This window comes from Mauremys mutica, chromosome 1 (assembly GCF_020497125.1).
Source record: "Mauremys mutica isolate MM-2020 ecotype Southern chromosome 1, ASM2049712v1, whole genome shotgun sequence".
Taxonomy (NCBI): Eukaryota; Metazoa; Chordata; order Testudines; family Geoemydidae; genus Mauremys; species Mauremys mutica.
Window position 1 is genome coordinate 204812380 of NC_059072.1, and position 20780 is coordinate 204833159.

Consider the following 20780-nt stretch of genomic DNA (forward strand, 5'->3'; position numbering starts at 1 on the left):
TTGGTGCACAACTCACTCAGAACATGCACTGGTCACTTTTCTATCAACAGTGAAATGAGGCATTGAACCAAACACAACTCTGGTGTAACTGCATTGCAGTCAAGGGAATTCAGCAGGGAGGGAATGCTGAGATGGAGTTGTTGATATTCATCTCCTTAAGAAAATCCTCACTTCTCAAGGTTAGATTTACAGTATTGTATAACACCCTCCTGCATGTGTCCATCAAATTCAGTTTATTTCAGATATATTTATTCTTTGCTAAGAGGTATCCCTTTCTAATAGTACATATTCTCATAGGGCCTGCATGAGGCCTACGGTGTACTTAAGTCCCACTCTTTTGATCTATTTTGATTCCATTCACCAGTGCTGTAGTGTTATTCTGCAAATTGTGGCGTCTGGGGTGGCCCAGTATTGAGATGTGCATGTAAGTGGAGGACAGCTTTGCAGCCCCACGCTGACTTGCGCAGAGCATTCCTTGGCTGGACATCAGGCAAAATAGGGAGTATGATGCTCTTAGATAATTGTTACTTTTTAAATAGTTTTTATGGCTCCTAGATACCACAGTGATGTCTGAATTTTATATGCATTAGATTAGATTAGACTGAGTACTGTAATATACTAGGATGTCTAATAACTGATACCAAGCATTCTATTACCAGCATCAGTTGTGCAAACAGAAGCCAGCTTAATAATAATTTTTGGATTGAAACAACCATCTAAAGGTAAATCTATGATATCTGCAAATATGTAGACGTAGCCAAACTTCACTCTTTGGCATGAGTAGGAGCAATGAAACCAAATTAAAATGCAATGTACAATTTAAAGGATTTCAATCTGTTAATTTTCTCAGAGCTGTAAAGAATGTAATAAGGTGTGAACAAAGCTGTTAAACTTTTAAAAACAAAAACAAAACCCAAACTGTGCAAATCCCTCAGGGAGCAGATATGGAAACTGTCATAAGCTGCATAAATGGCTCTGTGACATTTCACTCTATATTCTTTATGAAAATATGCTTATGAAATGGATATGACACAACTGATATATACTTTATGCAAGATGGCTCATTTGAGATATCATTGGAAAGGTTATGATTTACTGAATGTAATTATCCAATTTGTATGCCTGCATCATTTCTGTATTTGAAGTTAGGAATATTGACTATATATCTGCATTTCAAATATGTTACTTTGGGTGTCATCCCTAACTAGCCCTTCAGGTACAATAATGGAAAAGGCAGACAGGGCTAATGGCCCAGTAGCAAACACAATGCGCTGTAAAAGAGCTCAGTCTTCCTGTGGACACTCCAGACAGCCTACGAGCAATGGCTGCCACAGCCCTGCAGAGACATGGATCTGAGTCACCTGGTACTGGACCCACCCCATTGGAATGCCAGTGTTCTTCCACTGGAAGACAAAGGGCTCCCGCCATACACAAGAGCTATATAAGGCAGGGGAGTGACATCATTGTGGTTCTCCTCTGCCTCCACACACAAAGAGACACTGAAAAACACCTGGAAGCAAGGACTGAACTGAAGGGAGAAAGGTTGAACCCAGGCTGGGAGGGCATCCAGTCTGTGAGTGGAAATACCTGAAGTCTCAAGCTGCAGGCCAGTGTAGCTGCCTTTCAAGACTTTCTATAATCTATCTGTGACAAGATTTAGGGTGAGAAATTATATTTGTAACCTGTTTCTTTAGTGAATCAAACTTAGTTTCAAGTATCAGAGGGGTAGCCGTGTTATTCTGGATCTGTAAAGGCAGAAAAGAGTCCTGTGGCACTTATAGACTAACAGATGTATTGGAGCATGAGCTTTCGTGGGTGAATACCCACTTCATCAGATGCATGCACGAAAGCTCATGCTCCAATACATCTGTTAAACTTAGTTTGCGTGTTTTGTTTTATTTGCTTAGTAATCTGCTTTGTTCTGTTTGCTACCCCTTTAACCACTTAAAATCTGCCTTTTATAGTTAATACAATTTGTTTTGTTTATTATTAAACCCAGTTTCTGTAATTTCTAATGGGGGGGGTGGAGTTGTGCATATCTTCCTCCACATTGAGGGAGAGGGCGAATTTATGAGCTTGTGTTGTATAGATTTCTCTACAGCGCAAGACAATATACCTTTGGGTCTGCACTCCAAGGGAGGTGAACACCTGAGTGCTGGGGCAAGTCCCTTAAGCTGAGGCCTTCTAGAGCTGATCTCAGTGTCTGTGTCATTCTGAAGTTGGGTGTGGCCCTGCCTGTTTGTGTGCTGGAGGAGGCTTAAGAGCCTGGCTCAGCAAGACAGGTAAAAAGGCTGCCCTGGCTGACAGAACAGGTGGGCTCAGCGGTATCCCAGCACATCAGGTGGCATCCTAAGGGGGGTAACCCGCCACAGGTTCAACTTAACAGCTAGTTTAAAATACAGAATTCAGATCTGTCTTATGACTTGGCAGACATGGAGGCTGGTTGGACAGAAATGAATCATCTGCTTGGTTAGGTCCATATGCTTCCTTTCACACGTTAAAAAGGAGGACAGATCTAGAAGGGCCTGGGCCATTATACTTCCTGGAGGTGGGTCCACAAGCAGTGTGTACTCTGCCACTTCTTCTGACAGACAAAGTTTTGCTGGAATAACGGAATCATGCCCCTTAGATCTCCCTTAGAGCCCCTGTCTGCTCTTCTCCCAGGCTTCCCACACAACAAGGCAGCACAGCATTTGTCTTTGCTTCATTGACATTGACTGAGCCCCATCACAGTCCCCAGTGGAAAAACTGCCGAGAGGGATTTACTCTTGCTCCTGGCAGCACTACATTTTGGTGCTTTCATGCTGATTTGATAGAGGATTAAGCCACACAGAATAGCTGTTCCCTCAATTCCTTCCCACGTCCCACTGGCTGTACCCTACCCAGCTCTGTGGAGTAGGGCTTGTATAGAACAACTGTCAAGGAGAAAAGGGCAAATAGACAGAGTTGCTTAACCTCCCATGTGGCCACTTTTCCCTTCCACTCCTTAGCTGAACACTTTGATTCCCTTCCACCACACAGCCGAGTGAAGCATAATACCCTTCAGTAGCAAACTTATTGTGCATATTTCTGATCTGGAATCCACTGATTCTTGAATCATCATTAAACATTGAAGGTCTTGCTCATGCAAGAGAATAAAGGTCCCATTTCCAATCCCAAATGATTGAGCTGAAGCCATTTTTGCATGGGAATGGAGAGACTGGATGATTCAGGGGACAAGTAATAAGATGCAGTACCTCAGTTGCTTGAATTTGGCCCAAGTCTGTACTGACTATGGTTGCTTCCCTATTCCCACTTCAACATTGGTGGTTTCAGTCCAATTCTAATGCTACAAATGCTCTCCACACAAAATTCAACAAGAATTGCGTATGGCAACTAAATGACCTTTTCGCTTTTACAGGTACTCCTTCTAGAACAGACTAGAACTGAAATGCGTTTAAAGGGAATCTTGCACTACCATTGTCTATGCTTCGGCACTTAAGGTATGTCTACACGGCAAGTGGAGGTGTGATTGCAGCATGTGTAGCTCAGGGAATACTTAATTTTCATTTTGGTGACTGAACTGAAAAAAAGACTTTCAATTTTGTCCATTTTTTTTCATTTTTGTTTTCAACTGAAATTATTTGACAAATTCAGCCTGAATTCATGAATAGTTTCGGTTCACCAAAAACTGTTCTTTTTTTTGCAAATAAACTATTTATCCAAAAAAATTCACTGAGCTCTAATGTAGACGTACCTGATCTGGCTTTAATCTAGCTAGCATGGGTACCAATAAGTGTAGCCACGGCAACATGGGCTTCAGTGTAGGCTAGCCACACGAGTAAGCACCCAGCGTCCCATGTGGACTTGTATAGTCCACACTAAAGCCTGTGTTGCCACAGCTTCACTACTCCAGTACCTGAGTTAGCTAGATTTAAGTTAGCTTGTGTAAGTCTACATGTGCAGCAACCACACACCTGACCACCGATAGACATATGCTTTGATATTGTGTTGATAGATTCCTTGGAAAACCTTAGAGAGATTACATAGATAGTATTTGTATTGTTGATAGCTAATTTCCATTGCTATCAATTTAGTTTACATTTAGATAGTTGATTACAATATAATGTTTATATTATCATAGTGCCTAGAAGCCCAAATCAGGATCAGTTCTTACAGTGTTAAGTGTTCTACAAACACATACAAGGACAAGGGCCCTGTTCCAAAGGTTTGACAGTCTAATTTGGGAGGCAGTAGGGAGCATTATCAGAGAAATCACATGGATATATTTTTCAATGGGATTCTCTTATATAACTTTCTGTACATGAATTTGATATCCATCAACATTAATTACTATAAGCAGTGGGCTGAGTAAGCCTAAAAGAACACGGAATGAGAAAAGACTATGGGGAAAGAGAACGCTATAACAACTCATGAATACAACATTTGGAATGTTAAAATTTAACATGTGCAAATTTAAGCTTCTCTAATCCTAAAAGAGCTTACTTTTGGGACTGGCAGTTACATGGAAGATTACCAAGGCAGATGCACTGAACTTGGTAACATTATAGGATAATGTCTGCACAGATATTAGCTGTCATTAATGATTTTTCAACTGTATTAGTCACATTAATGTTGTTTCTCTTTTCCTACTTCTTTTTCTTGAATGAACCAACTTTCTTGTGGTTAGTGCAAGGGAAATAGTTAAACTTCATGAATTGTGTGTAGTGGCAAAGCCCAGGTATCTGTGCACAGATGCTCTCTTCTTGTATCCAAAATTCTGTGGGTAATTTGGTGCTCAGAGAAAGTGAGTGAAGGACTAATAGCACTGGTGAGAGACAGGCACAATTTGGGAAAGCATCTACATGTAGCTATGCAAGGGCATCTCACTGCTAACTTGCAAAACACCAGCTATTCCAGGCCAAAGTCCATCCTGAGCAGTGACTGTCAATCATGCATTACTGTGTACTGAGTTTTGTGACGTGACTGAATGTTCCTTAGCGACTAGGATAATATCACCTTGCTTATTATTACTTGTGTTTATTTATTGATTTAGGTCATAAGTCTGCAGAAGTGATAAGGTTGTCAAACATTATCCTGTTGTGCACAAATACCATTCTGCCTTTCCTTTTGCACTAACTTTAGAAACCTTATATTGGCCATGATGCTAACTGGTTTTCAGATTTGTTGATAATCTGTAAACTCTACATGGCATCTACAAACTTGATGGTACCTGTGCGCTTTGTTGTTAAAGGCCTCCACCCCAGTACTTATTTTGGATCCTAGTACAAACCTGTCACAGTATACAGTGTGCCATTTTAAGACAAGATGGACTGTGTAGCCTAGAGATCTGTACAACATTTTAATTAAATCTTCTGATGAAATTATGATGTAACAACAAAATACAGTGTCAGCATGAAAATATTGTCCATGTCAGCTAGAGCTGTTCTGGAAAAAAAAATACTGGAACTTCAAAAATTCAAACATTTTTGACCACTTCTAATATCAGCTAAAACTTCGTTCTGCATGACAAACCTACTTCATCCAAGATTCAGGAAGAGCTATGAATGGAGATCATTACAGGATTTTCACTTAGATGTGTACAACATCATTAAAATGAAACTACTCTTTTCTGCTACTAAAAAAAAAACCCTAGTGGTGCTTACATGCTGTTAGCTGGAATCTAGCTAGCCTGACTTGGCCTCCCTCTTCAGAATACAAATGGAATACAGAATAATTGTCTTTTCCTTATTAGCACAACATGGAAAGTGAAAATAAAAGCACATCGAGAAGTGTTTAAATTAATTCCATATTTTCTTCCATGTACTGGTAAAAACAAAACAGTGCTATTAAACTGAAAATGACATGTAGTGTTGCCTCAGCTAGTGCCCCCAACAGCACCAAATTTTAGCCAGAAGTCAATTGGTTTTTTTTCTCTACATACAACGTGGTGTGATAAGGTATTCTCTTTTATACTGTGGTAAAGGGTTAACATCTAACTAATGTATACAGTACAGTTGCTTTCTGGAATAACACCAGCTTTGACACAAGGTAAGCATTAACAGATAATTGGCTAAAAGACAATCTAGCAGGAAGCACATTTTAATTAAAAAGCTGTCAATTTCATGTGGTTAGCTGGGGTCAAGTGGGGACAGTTTTAATGCTCTGTTACATAAAAATAAAATGTTAAAGCATTATGTAAAGTGCATACTGAATTACTGGGTTATGCCAATACTATCTGACCTTTCTTCTTTGCAGAAAAGATATGATTGGCTGTGTTATCATGGATTTTAAAAGAAATAAAACCAAACCAAGTAGTACCAATGAACCTTGTTCTGAAGGTCACAGCAATCAAAGCAACATTTACCTTCCATACCCTTCTTCTTGGGACTTTATTCAGGTTTACTTTCAAGAACCTAAAATCACTGTAGACAGTCAAATGCCCACAGAGGAATGTATACACATACATGCAGATGCAATACATGAATTTTAATAGTACTACTTACTCTAAATATCAGGGGAATAAATTGTGGTACTCGTAACTCAAATTCAGTATTACTCCATGACTAGTGCTATTGAATTACATGGAGTAAGGTGCTACTAAACTGAAGTATGAGTACCAGAATATGGACCCAAATGATTATGAAAGAAGTCATACCTTTTGAGTACTTCCAGACAATGGTGGGTACAGGATAACCCTCTGCAGAACAATTGAGGATTACAGCTTTACCATAAATCCCATCTTGATCACTTGGTTGAACCACAAATCTAGGGGGAACTGAGGGAAAAACAAGGAATCATTGAGAAATAGTGCAGCTGAGAAGATAATTCAGAAAATTACTGGCCAACTCTAGGAATTTTAATGGGAATAAAAATTAGAAATGGGCACAAAATTTTACACAAAACAAAATAAAAAATATAACTTTTCAGTATTCAAATCTAACAGCTAAACTTTTTACTTTTGATTTTTCTTAATTTGAATTTGCACCAATTTAAAGCAGTTTTTGCCATTGAAAATGATATATATATATATATATATATATTGTGCACCACTGTGTGAGAGATTACAGGGCGGGGAAAGGTTGAATGGTAAATTCCACTTGCTGCCTCATGTGATCAACCTTAGCATCAGGCTCATATGATGACATATCCTCAGACTCAGCACAGGAGTGCTAGCTGTGGAAGACAGAGGTAGAACAGGCATCTAAGAACAAGCAACAATTTTAAAAAAAACGGCTGCCCTTTTGTATCAAAATAACTATGGATGCTGACAGGTTTTAGAAAAAGAGGAAATCAAAGAAAATAAAGCAGAAAAACAGACCTAAATATCATTGAACAAAGCAATATGATAACAAAAATATTAATACTACCTACCTCTTAGAAAGATCACTTTACTTTAAAATGATGTGGTTCAAATGAGTGCCTATCGTTCTATAAACAAATGTGGAATTTTTTGGCTGATCTCTACTTCTTTGAGGTCATGCTCAAATGAGAGAGAAATGATCTGAGTTATCTGATATAGATATGTATTGCGGAGGTCACTAGATGTGTTGGTTTTGAGGAACTGACCAGAATGTGCCAATAAGTATACACAATGTAGGAGATTAACTACTTGTGACAATATTGGCACTACGAGCTGACCATGAGGTGCCACTACTAGACATACTTGCACAGACAGACTTGCAAAGGTGACAACCATGATTTATGGCTTTCAGAGTTTGAAGTACTCTGAGCCGAAGGTGCTAAAAAAAAAAAAAGAAGAAGAAGATGGCCTCAGGCATATAGGGTCTAATCTAAAAGTCCATTAAAGTCAATGGGAGTCTTTCCATTGACTTCAATGGGCTTTCAATCAGACCCATAATCATAGATATTGACTGGAAGGGACCTCAAGAGGTCATCTAGTCCAATCCCCTGCACTCATGGCAGGACTAAGTACTATTTAGACCATCCCTGACAGATTTTTGTCTAAACTGTTCTTAAAAATCTCCAGTGACAGAGATTGCACAGCCTCCCTAGGTAATTTGTTCCAGTGCTTAACTAATGACCACACACTTGGAAAACAGAAGTGTATAAATTATTTGTATCCTCCATATGTACAAATCTTCTTGTTGTTGTTTTAGTGCCAGACAGAAAACCATGTTAAGTGACTGAGCCTGTAAAAGGTGTTATTTAATTTGATATATGGCATGCACCAGAAAAACAGTGCAATGGAAGCAAAGTAGAAACAGCAGAATGACCAGTGCTATACTATACCGATGACCTAAATTTTCCAGTATAGGTGGCTTAGTGGCTTATGTAAGTAGTACCATCCCCATTGCAGGTTTGAGTTAGCACTTGGAGCAATGTTATTGAGGGCAGACAATCATTTTACGAGTTTCTTTTCTAAATTAAATCCGAAAGCTTTCTTAAGGACACTGAATAATCTAATACAGTGTGAAGCTGTTAATTAACCAAATGTGAATAAAGACAACGAGCAGAAAACAAGAAAAGTCAGTATGTCTTAAATCGTACTGCAATAAACCTCAGGAGCTAACTGTGACAGAAACAATATCCCCCTTTGCACTGAAAAAGGCAGGTTCTCATTTATTACTTTGCAATGGAAAGGGCTACTGTATTTATTGTTCATAATTATTCCAGCTTTCCAGAGGATTGCCATGCTGTCAAGCACAAATCAAGTATCGCATTAATTCACATGAAAGCTATTCACCAAAACTGCAACCCTAGCAATCATAAACTTGGACAATAGTCTACATTATTCTATTCATTAACATAGAATATTTACATCAGCATATGAAATCAAATTATTGTAAGTCCATTTCATCACCAAGCAAATAGAAAAGCAGAAAAGGGGATCTGGGGTACTGATTCTCCAAGGCCTGCTAAAAAACTCCACTACTAGGCAGTAACACAAACATACTTGGGTTTATATGTCTCACAGTCTAGTGACATCAGCATGTTTCACCTGGAGAACTGTTAATGGGAAGCAAATTATCTTCAGGATTTCCCAGAATCAACAAAGAGGTGACCATCCATAAATTCTTCCATGAAAATAAACTGCTAACATTCTGTAAAACAAAATACTTTGCCTGATTCAGGAAACATTCTGTAACACATTTTTGGTAAAAAGATATGGTGCATACAAAGGTGACTGCCTGAGGCCCGGAAATAAAAAGCTACAGTTCTGATTAGAGTAGCACATGCCTCAGACAAGGATATGTTGGAAAATGGACATATTTATAATAAAAGGAGATATAATTTTAAAACTAATGAGACACTTGAATTTCCTCCAGAATTGGATGGAAATGTGTTGCACTCAGCTTGACATTGCTTGATAGAGATGGGATCTGAGTCAGTGGATAATGGGTCAATTCAAGAGCATAGGTATTCAGAGATTAAAATCCTAGTAACATTGTCAAAGGTTGAGAATAAAGATGTGTCCAGTACAGAATCAGTATCTTTAACCTTCGTTTTCCAAGGTGCAAAATACTATATCACCTAAACATTGTTAATACAATAACAACTGAACATAGTAGTTTAGTAACTCTAAATGACACTCTAAGATAATATGCAACTAGATAAATATGGGACTTATTTTGTCCTTCAAAAAAGTGGAGGCTACAATGTTACACTACTGATCAATTTTTGTTAAGTGTTTTGAGATCCACAGATATATTTGTTATCCGTGAATCTCAAAACACATTACAAAAATGGGTCAGTATCATTACTCCAGTTTTACAGACAGGGTAACTACACCACAGACAGCCCATGTCACACATAGGCTTCATATAAACGGTGCTGACCAATCACAACTTCCGATGAATTCAGCACATCTGAAGATGTCAACTATGAGTTAGAACCTAGCTCTCCTGACTCCCAGTCCTATGCCCAACCTACCAGATTTTGATGGGACAGGTGGCTTAGTGACATTGGATTCACGTCTGACTCCCTGGAATCACTTGTTCATGTCCAGACATGGTCTCGCATTCCTCCTAGAGCAGTGGTTTTCAAACTTTTTTTTCTGGCAACCCAGTTGAAGAGAATTGTTGATGCCCATGACCCAGTGAAGCTGGGGATGAGGGGTTTAGGGTGTGGGAGCTGGGGCAGAGGGTTGGAGTGAGGGGGTGAGGGCTGCGGGGTGGTACCGGGAATTAGGGGTTCAGGTTGTGGGAGGGGGCTCTGGACTGGGGCAGAGGATTGGGGTGCAGGGCAGTGAGGGCTCTGGCTGGGGGTTTAGGCTCTGGGATGGGGCCGGGGATGAGTGGTTTGGAGTGTGGGAGGGGGCTCCAGGTTTGGGGAGGGGCTCAGGGCTGGGTCAGAGGATTGGAGCATGGGGTTGGAGCACAGGCTTACCTCTGGTGGCTCCTGGTCAGTGAGGCAGTTGGGATGCAGAGGCAGGCTTTCCACCTGTTCTGGCACTGTGGACTGTGCTGCGCTCTGGAAGCGGCCAGCAGCAGGTCCGGCTCCATGCGGCTCTCGCCCGCAGGCACCACCCCATGCCAGCTCCCATTGGCCAGTTCCTAGTACTGAGTCATGGCCCAAAGTTTGAAAACCACTGTCCTAGAGGGATACGTTGAGTTTCTTGTACTTTGGGGGTGAATGCCTTTCAGAGAAGGCCTTAAAAACCATGCTCTGGGATGCTCTTTATGGACATGACAAATTCCACTGTACTTCCATAATGTATGGTTTTGCTCAGATATCCTTAGCCAAAATTTCCCCTCTCAGGAGCTGTATGTTGTACACTAGCTGATTACCACTTTACCACAACAGTTGTGGTTGCTGTTCAGTGGTGCTATGTACAAACATAATTTTCCATACCAGCTCAGGCAAAATGATCCATCACATCGAGTATCCTTCCTCAGGCTGTAGACTACCATGAGCATGACGCTTAAGAGGATTTTGAAAAAAAAAACCTGTCAAGGTGTACCTGGCCAGTTGTGCGTATAGTGTTGTACATGGGGAGCGGGGGAGAGGAAATCCCAGTCCCACCATGATCAGCTGATGCCCTGAAGCATGATATGTGATTACTTGTTTTACGAAAAGGAACAATAATTTTGTGAAATGGTTTATATCCTTCAGGATCAAATGTGTGTATATAATTTATCATTATTAATTTATTGCTACTATTATCGAATTTAGTGCCAGATTGACAACTGTGGAAATTGGAGTCTAATATTTAGCTACAGAACAAATACAGCATGAACAGCGGCATAAAAGCTTTCCCACACAGATCCACGAATACAGAGTGCTTCAACCCTTACAAAGATGAGTAATAAAGGAATTCATTTCTATGCCCATTCAAACTTTGGTCTCTCTGGAAAGACTACCTACAAGAATATCATTTTGTGCCAGTTGGGCTGGTATCTTTATTGCTATTACTAGATTTCCACTGGACACCAGAAATGTTGCTACAACAAAGCAAAATGACACAGACTTTTACAGTAGTTCAATGATCTTTCATCTACTTATTTTCTTTTGTCTTCTAGCCAACCCAAAGGACTTTCTTCTTCTATGACTGGAATGGGAAGTAGCCAGGTGATAAAAAGAAAGGACATCTTCAGTTTCTCTTTTTAAAATGTTTTTTTTTGCTTTTGTTTTTCTCAATTCCTACCCCCTGCAATTTTATTTTCAAATGAGTGATTACTTCAGTGTTACCAATACATTTTTCGAACATACACACACAAGCCGTCATCTTTTGATTTTGACTTTTGATCTAGTTTTGCCCTATAAAGATGCTCTCATGGTCCAGTTTCTTCAAGGCATTCATTGGACCTTGGAGAAATCAAGAACATCTGCCTGGTAAGGATTTCTCCAAGTTGACCAGGCTGATGAGCTTAAGTAAAGTCAACTCTGGGGAGAGAGCCATTAGTCTAGTGCACCCCTTGCTGTGGTATTAATGCTTTGGTCTAACCTGCCTACACATCACTTCACAAATACATTCAAAAACAGAATGAGACTATGATGGAGTGATTCCTTTCTGAATATTAGCTTTGGCTCCTGAGCTTATAAAGGTAGACATTTTATATTGATTTAGCATTGAGTTTCTTTAAGGTTCATTCATTTCCTGTGACCGATGGATCTGTGCTAAGGACTGAGTTGCGTAGGTCATCAGGCTCAAACTATTTAATGGTTGAAGTCAGAGGGACCTAGAAGGTATTTTCCCTCAATATCATGACTAAAAGATTCAGGCTTTAACAAAGAGAAAACAAAGGTTCAGAGAAATCAAAACGGATTGAGGAAGATAAAATTTAGTGCCACAGTGACATTTTTTAGACTAGGAAATATTTTATTATCTGCTTGTCTGAAAAAGTCCCAGAAAGTTAGGGAAAGGTCAATCAGTGATTGAATTACACACTGTTCACCAGTATCATATTGATGGACTTGATCCAAGGTTACTTAAAAGAAATAATTACACAACCATTGCTGTTCTTTAATTTAATTTTGCTTTTCATAAACCCAGATATCCTTCCTGACTGAATTTTAAAAACAGTATTCATCATATTCTTAGTAGCATGATCAGAGTATGTGGGATATCAGACTAGGCACTCATAATGGGCCTTTCTGGCCTTAAAAGCCATCAAAGTGTTTTTGATCCCAACTATCGTTAACAGTACATTATACCAGAGAGTAATTCTGAAGACTCCTAACATGAGCTTTTCTAGTGAGTCCCTGGAGTCAGAGGCAAAACAATCCAAGTGATTGGCCCAGAATACAATGTTCCATTTTTACATGAAACATTTGTAGTTTACATTTAGGTCATACTGTCAAAATGATGGAGGAAATTTAAACACCAAAGCAGCCACTGATGTATTAATGAATAAGATCATTACACACTGTTTTTTAGCAGAGATGAACAGTTATTAAATTTGGTAATTGGACCTATGGGATCAATTTAGCGGGTTTAGTGAAACCATTTGCTCTGCAGTTCTAGAAAAGAGATGTTCTTTGCCCAAGTGAGACAATGCATAGCAGTTCATGTTGATCGGGTACGTCAAATGAGAACACTAAATATGACATGAGCCTTTCAAGAGTAGCCTTCAGCTGCAATGTAAATACCAATAAGGAAATTAAACGGAGTGTTCAATAATGACAATGACCGTTTGTCTTCCTTTCCTTACTTTTCAATCACAGTCTATATTTGTTACAAAATGTTTTCAAAACGTCAGTGAACAAACACAGACTCTCTTCCTTTATGGAACATTCAAGGCTCTGGAACGCCTCATGGGCTGCTTAACTATCTATCAATATAAGATAGACCAAGCAAGCACAAAATGAAATCATATTTCCACTAAGGGCATTATGGGGGGTTATTAGGTACAGTATTTAAAGACCTTATCTCAATTTAAACTCATGATGTGTTCACACAAAAGAATGTTAAAATCATGATTTATGCATGATCACATTGCTTTCTTTGAAATCTCTGTTCTAGTAGTATTTCAGAATTTGTGAATTCATAATATATTTATGAGGGTTTTTCTCACCAATTAAAACACTTCTGACTACACTTTTTATTTCACAGTTATTTTACTCCTGTATTATAAAAGCCCCAGAGGAATTATTAATCATAACCTTTCTGCAGAATTTTTAACCAGCCTATTGAAGAGAGAAAATGCTGAATTTAATTCTGTAAAATGGTTTAAAAATTCTATAGGAAGGACATAGTTCTCTGAAATACAGCAGGAGTCATTTTCTTTCTTTTGTGTTTGTATAGTGTGTAGCACATTGAGGGTGCTACCAGAAATAAAATAATTAAAATAAAATAATAATAATAATTAATATAGATTTTACAGTAATTTTTACATAGCCATATTGATTTAATCCCTAGTAAATTCTATAGGACTTTTCCATAAAAACTGACAGGAGCCAGCATAGCATGAGTTTATAAAAGTGAACCTCATTATCATTCACTTGGCTTGATTACCAGCCATCTTTGAAAGAAGAGGGTGGATGGATTTCCCTTCAAGTGAGTGAGTTTATTTTTAAAACAAAGGACTAGAGGAGAGGCCTCCAGCATAACTCAGACAGCCCTGGGGTCACTCTGGCATTTTTATGTAGCACTACAGGGCTGGAGCATGGTGTAGGATCTGACATAAGATGCACACAATTCAAAGAAAATGTTTTCCACCATGACCATTTTTATTGCCTGAAAAATGGCAGAGTCTAAAGACAAATTAAAACACTTAAATTAAAAACACACAAGACTTATTTGACAGCCCCCCAAATTAACAAAGATATGCATGTTTAAAAATTACAGATAAATATGATTTGACAGAGAATAATTGAAGATTATTTTCTCCCCAATTTATGAGTCACCGTATGGACCCTTCAAAAGTTCATACCCTCACTGGTAATAAACAATTTCCTATCTTGCTTTACAGTATTGCAGGTATTAATGATGTTGTCAACAGCCACTGCAGGAGAAATACAGACCCCTAAAATCAACTGTTGGCAGATAAAATGCTCTTCAATTCGATATTGGATTGCAGTGTTTTTCGATGCTATTTTAAGTCTATCCATGGCTGTTAAATTATCTAGACTCCCAAATATTTTAAATGTAATTATCTATTTTATAAAAAGCATTTTAATTCAACTTTAAAATTAATAACATCAATGTAAAGAGCAATAAGGAAGAATAATATTTACGATGAACAGTCATATTTCTCTTGACTTTTCCATACCAGCACATGAGATTTCTCTCTACTCTTGTATAAAAAAACCCACACTCTTCACATAAATGAGACTTTTCCAAGAACCCATCCCCTGCCGGTTGGTAAGGCCAGTGTTTAAGTCCAGAGCATATTGTTCAGAAGCTGTTGGACAATATGGATTAGAAATGGGAAGAGCTTAAGTACCATTTATTCTCCCATTACATAGGGGAAAACTGCTTTGCTTATTTAGAAAACTAACACACACACACACACACCCCGTTCTGGCCTTGATTCAGGAAAGCATCCTTGTTCAGGTTAATATTTTAGCACATGCTTCACATTATGCACATACGGTACTTAAACCACAAATGAAATATAAACATGCCTTCAAGTTAAACAGTTAAGCACTTAAGTGCTGTCTTGAATAAGGAGGAATTTAAGCACCTCCTTAAGGGTTTTCTTGAAATGGGGCCCCTGCTTGTAAGTTGTATCCTTGTTCCCCCGTCTTTGTCTGTTTTTGTCTTCATGGACAGTAAACTCTTCAGGGTAGGTACTGTGTCTTTGTACAGCACCTCGCACAATGGGACCCCAGTTCTGACTGGGGTCTTTGGGTACTACTATAACACAATAACAAAAATAGTTGTAATACTGTAATAGGATAGTAAACTTGAGAATATACCAAAGGGAATGATCTAGCACTGGGCCCCAGAGAAATGGGTTAAATATAATATATAAAGCTGGTTGAATTTTTTTGTTTTAAATTTTTTTCAATGACTTTTCATCAATAGCTTTTTTTATGAAATATCTACTTTTAATTAGAATTTTTCAGACTTGTAATTAAAAAAATCAAAAACTGAAAAATTTTGTCTGAACAGACAAAATTTCAATGAAACTAAACATTTTGCCTTGCAATAATTTTTTTTTCATGGGGCGGGGGGGGGGGGGGTTTGGTTGCTGAAACTGAAAACCTCTCTCTCTCTCTCTTTTTAATGGAAACCCAAAAAAATGTTGCAGAAAATCTTTTACAAAAACAAATTTTTTTGTTTTCCTGAATTTTTTTCACAGTAAAAAGAAATTCCAAAGTATCTCTTCTAACAGGTCTTTTCTATCACTAACTTTTGGGATCCTATAATCACATTCCAGAGATTTTGAGTTTAAAGCAGGTGCAAAGACACAGAAGGACAATATCTAGCTAATTACAATAATGTTTTAGAGTGGTATCCACGTTAGTCTGTATCAACAAAACGAACAAGGAGTACTTGTGGCACCTTAGAGACTAACTCTAACTGTTGTCATCATGAATAGGTCGGAATATGAACGAGAGGCTACTAGGCAGCTCTCTAACATCACACTCTACAGGTCATTACCCTCTGATCCCACTGAGGGTTACCAAAAGAAACTACACCATCTGCTCAAGAAACTCCCTGAAAAAGCACAGGAACAAATCTGCACAAACACACGCCTACACCCTGACCAGGGGTATTCTATCTGTTACCCAAAATCCATAAACCTGGAAATCCTCGACGCCCCATCATGTCAGTCATTGGCACCCTGACAACAGGACTGTCTGGCTATGTAGACTCTCTCATCAGGCCGTACGCTACCAGCACTCCCAGTAGGGGTGAAAATAACTTAAAGGACTTACCAGTACGCCGGAGTCCTGAGCGGGGGCGTAGCCTCAACCGGAAGAGGTGTGACCTTTCAATATTAAAAGGCCCTGGGGCTCCGGCTGTGGCTCAGGGGCAAATTAAAGGGCCCAGGGCTCTGACCGCTGCGGAGCTCCGGGCCCTTTAAATCACCACGGGAGCCCTGCCGCCGCTACCCTGGGGCGGCAGGGCTCCAGTGGTGATTTAAAGGGCCTGGGGCTCCAGCCACTTAGGGGAGCCCTGGGCCCTTTAAAGTGCCGTCCGAGCCCCGCTGCCAGAGCTCCCGCGGTGATTTAAAGGGCCCGGGGCTCCCTGCAGTGGCTGGAGCCCTGGGCCCTTAAAATCACCGCCAGGGAAGCCGGTCCAGTCCGGCACGGTGTACCAGCTCTTGCCGGTATGCTGTACCAGACCGTACTGGCTTACTTTCACCTCTGACTCCCAGCTATCTTCGAGACACAACTGACTTCCTGAGGAAACTACAATCCATTGGTGATCTTCCAGAAAACACAATACTGGCCACTATGGATGTAGAAGCCCTCTACACCAACATTCCACACAAAGATGGACTACAAGCCATCAGGAACAGTATCCCCGATAATGTCACAGCTAACCTGGTGGCTGAACTTTGTGACATTTTCCTCAACCACAACTATTTCATATTTTGGAACAATGTATACTTTCAAGTCAGCAGCACTGCTATGTTTACCCTCATGGCCCCACAGTATGCCAACATTTTTATGGCTGACTTAGAACAACGCTTCCTCAGCTCTTGTCCCCTAACGCCACTACTCTACTTGTACTACATTGATGACATATTTATCATCTGGATCCATGGAAAAGAAGCCCTTGAGGAATTCCACCATGATTTCAACAATTGCCATCCCACCATCAACCTCAGCCTGGACCAGTCAACACAAGAGATCCACTTCCTGGACACTACAGTGCTAATAAGTCATGGTCACATGAACACCACCCTATACCGGAAACCTACTGACCGCTATACTTACCTACATGCCTCCATTTTTCATCCAGACCACATCACACGATCCATTGTCTACAGCCAAGCTCTAAGATACAACAACATTTGCTCCAATCCCTCAGACAGAGAAAAACGCCTACAAGATCTCTACCAAGCATTCTTAAAACTACAATACCCACATGCTGGAGTGAAGGAACAGATTGACAGAGCCAGAGGAGTGCCCAGAAGTCACCTACTACAGGACAGGCCCAAGAAAGAAAGTAACAGAATGCCACTAGCCGTCACCTTCAGCCCCAACTAAAACCTCTCCAGTGCATCATCAAGGATCTACAACCTATCCTGAAGGATGATCCCTCACTCTCACAGATCTTGGGAGACAGGCCAGTCCTTGCTTACAGACAGCTGAAGGAAATACTCATCAGCAACCACATACCACACAACAAAAACACCAACCCAGGAACCTATCCTTTCAACAAGGCCCGTTGCCAACTCTGTCCACATATCTATTCAAGGGACACCATTATAAGACCTAATCACATCAGCCATGCCATCAGGGGCTCGTTCACCTGCACATCTACGATGTGATATATATCACCATGTGCCGGCAATGCCCCTCTGCCATGTACATTGGCCAAACTGGACGGTCTCTACGCAAAACAATAAATGGACACAAATAAGATGTCAAGAATTATAACATTCAAAAACCAGTTGGAGAACACTTCAATCTCCCTGGACACTCAATTACAGATCTAAAAGTCACAATTCTTCAACAACAAAAACTTCAAAAACAGACTCCAATGAGAAACTGCAGAACTGGAATTAATTTGCAAACTGGACACCATTAAATTAGGTTTGAATAAAGATGGGAGTGGATGGGTCATTACACAAATTAAAAACTACTTCCCCATGCTAATTTTCCCCCTACTGTTACTCACACCTTTTAGTTAACTGTTTGAAATGGGCCATCCTGATGATCACTACAAAAGTTTTTTTTTCTCCTGCTGATAATAACCCACCTTAATTGATTAGTCTCATTAGAGTTGGTATGGCAACCCCCATCTTTTCATGTTCTCTGTATATATACACATCTTCCTACTGTATTTTCTACTCCATGCATCTGATGAAGTGGGTTTTAGCCCATGAAATAAATAAATTTAGCCCATGCCCAAATAAATTTGTTAGTCTCTAAGGTGCCACAAATAATATTTTAAAAACTGATAAGCAGGAGGAAAAATCATTCTCCTGCTAAAGGCAGTTCCTAGAAATTTTCATGTTCTCCAGTTTATTAGCATGATTTGTAGGAGATGCGGTTCTTCTAAATTAAAAATACGGAGAATCATACTAGAACACCAATAAAGGGAAACTAATATAATAGCAGTTTAAATGCTTTGTTCCCAAAGAATGAGTGGATTGGTGCTTCAAAATATTTTCCATAAATTAAATCCCGTGGCACCCATCTGTGCCCTAATGCATTCCTCGCAGGGGCGGCTCCAGGCCCCAGCCCGCCAAGCGCGTGCTTGGGGTGGCATGCTGCAGGGGGCGCTCTGCCGGTCGCTGGGAGAGCGGCAGGCAGGGTGCCTTCAGCGGCATGCCTGCGGAGGGTCTGCTGGTCCCGCGGCTCCAGCAAAGCCATGGGATCAGCGGACCCTCCGCAGGCACGCCTGCGGGAGGTCCACCGGAGCCGCGGAACCAGCGAGCGGCAGAGTGCCCCCCGCGGCATGACACCGTGCTTGGGGCGGCGAAATGTCTAGATCCGCCCCTGATTCCTTGGTTGCAGATTAGGTTCAAGGCTCAGTACTTTCAGAAAGAAAAAGTTATGTTTGTTTTTCTGCTTTATTGTTCTGTGTTCTTTAAAATGAAAGAATCATAGAATATCAGGATTGGATGGGACCACAGGAGATCATCTAGTCCAACCCTTGGTCAAAGCAGGACCAATCCCCAGACAGATTTTTGCCCCCAGATCCCTAAATGGCCCCCTCAAGGATTGAGCTCCCAACCTTGGGTTTAGAAGGTTAATGCTCAAACCACTGAGCTATCCCTCCCCCCAAAGAGGGGACTTGTCAGGCCTGTGGGATTACCATATATTCCACGATTTTATACCTCCATCAAACAGTGATCATTTGGAAATATTGTTGACTTCTGTTTAATTGGTGCCCTTCAGACTAATTACATATCTTACCTCTCACAATTAATTGGCTTTGGCGCTCCACAGCTGCAGCGTCATTTCTTGCTATACAGGTATAATTCCCATTGTGCATCAGTGAAAGATTAAAAATCCTTAAGGAGCTGGTGAAGTCAATGTTGTCAATGGTTACTCCAAGACTGGCTGGGATTGGCCTGCCATCCTTCTGCCAAGTGATTGTGATTGGCAAATCCCCTGAGACCACAACACATGGAACGAAGACTCGCTGTCCAATGGAGAACCTTGGAAACTCAAAAGGCTGGATGAAAGGTGGAACTGAAATGAAAAATTAAAAGAAAAAAGTTATTGCAAATACAGTATAATTATGGAAAACACTATAATTGTTGAAAAGAAAACTATCTTCAACCTGCCAGGTGGTATGTCGCATATGTAATAGTAATACAAAATAATAACTACATAGCAGTTTTTATCCAAGGATCTCAATATGATTCGCATTAATTAAATAAGCTTTACAGCACCTCTATGATGTAGGCATTATTTCCCCCATCTAACAGATGGATAAACTGAGGGGACAAGACCTTCAGAGATACTGATCACCTACAATTCCAACTCAAGTCAATGGCACCTATGAATGCTCAGCACCTCTTAAAATCAGACCATTACATCCTGATCCAGCAAGTTGTGTTTCCTGAAACATTCTCAATAAGGCCTCCCAGAAAACAAAAATTCCATTTTGCAAAAAAATCTTGAGGTTTCAGCATTTGGTGAGAGGGGACTACTGGCAGGATGATTTTAAAGAAGGACCACTGGCTCTCGAATTGACTCCTGCAACTACTTTGACAGACATACTGGTTTCACACCAACTCCCCTGCTGTCATAATTCCAGAATTACACCCAGGCAGTTGGTTTTACATCCACTTTTCCATTATCATAATCCTGATTTTATAATCTTACATATATGTGTGTACACATATATAATATTCATGTGTAGGCACATAACATATTATATATATCATACACATATACCAGCCATAACCCTCAAATAAATGAGTAAGAGCCAGTTATTAGAGAAGAAACACCCTGATATAATTCCTCTATCAGGTTTGCAGGAGGTAAGGTGGTGTAACTTCAGCGGGAGGTAGTGGGAAAGTCTCTAATCACAGAGATAAATAAGCTTTATGAAATCAGTGACATCACTTTTGAACACTGCATTCTTTTAAAACTGTGCTGTGTCGTCCTCTCTCTCTCGGAACTTCTTTTTCAATTAATTTCAGTAAGGGAAATGAAAAATTCCCCCAAACAAGGGAAATTCAAATGCAAAGAACTTAAACGAAAACAAACGAAAGCCCTGCCTGAACATGGCGTTAAGGGTAGAGGTGGCTGACATT

General features: G+C 40.0%; 1 protein-coding gene across 2 annotated transcripts in view; it reads right to left on the reverse strand.

Moving 5' to 3' along the window:
* Positions 1-20780, reverse strand: part of DSCAM (DS cell adhesion molecule) — a 644197-nt gene that overhangs the window by 209120 nt on the left and 414297 nt on the right. For both annotated transcript variants that reach the window (XM_045002507.1, XM_045002505.1), the window contains exons 9-10: positions 19429-19707; positions 6638-6757 (exon numbers count right to left, since the gene is read on the reverse strand). In XM_045002507.1, the coding sequence (XP_044858442.1) occupies positions 6638-6757; positions 19429-19707 (399 nt within the window). The remainder of the gene's footprint in view (positions 1-6637; positions 6758-19428; positions 19708-20780) is intronic.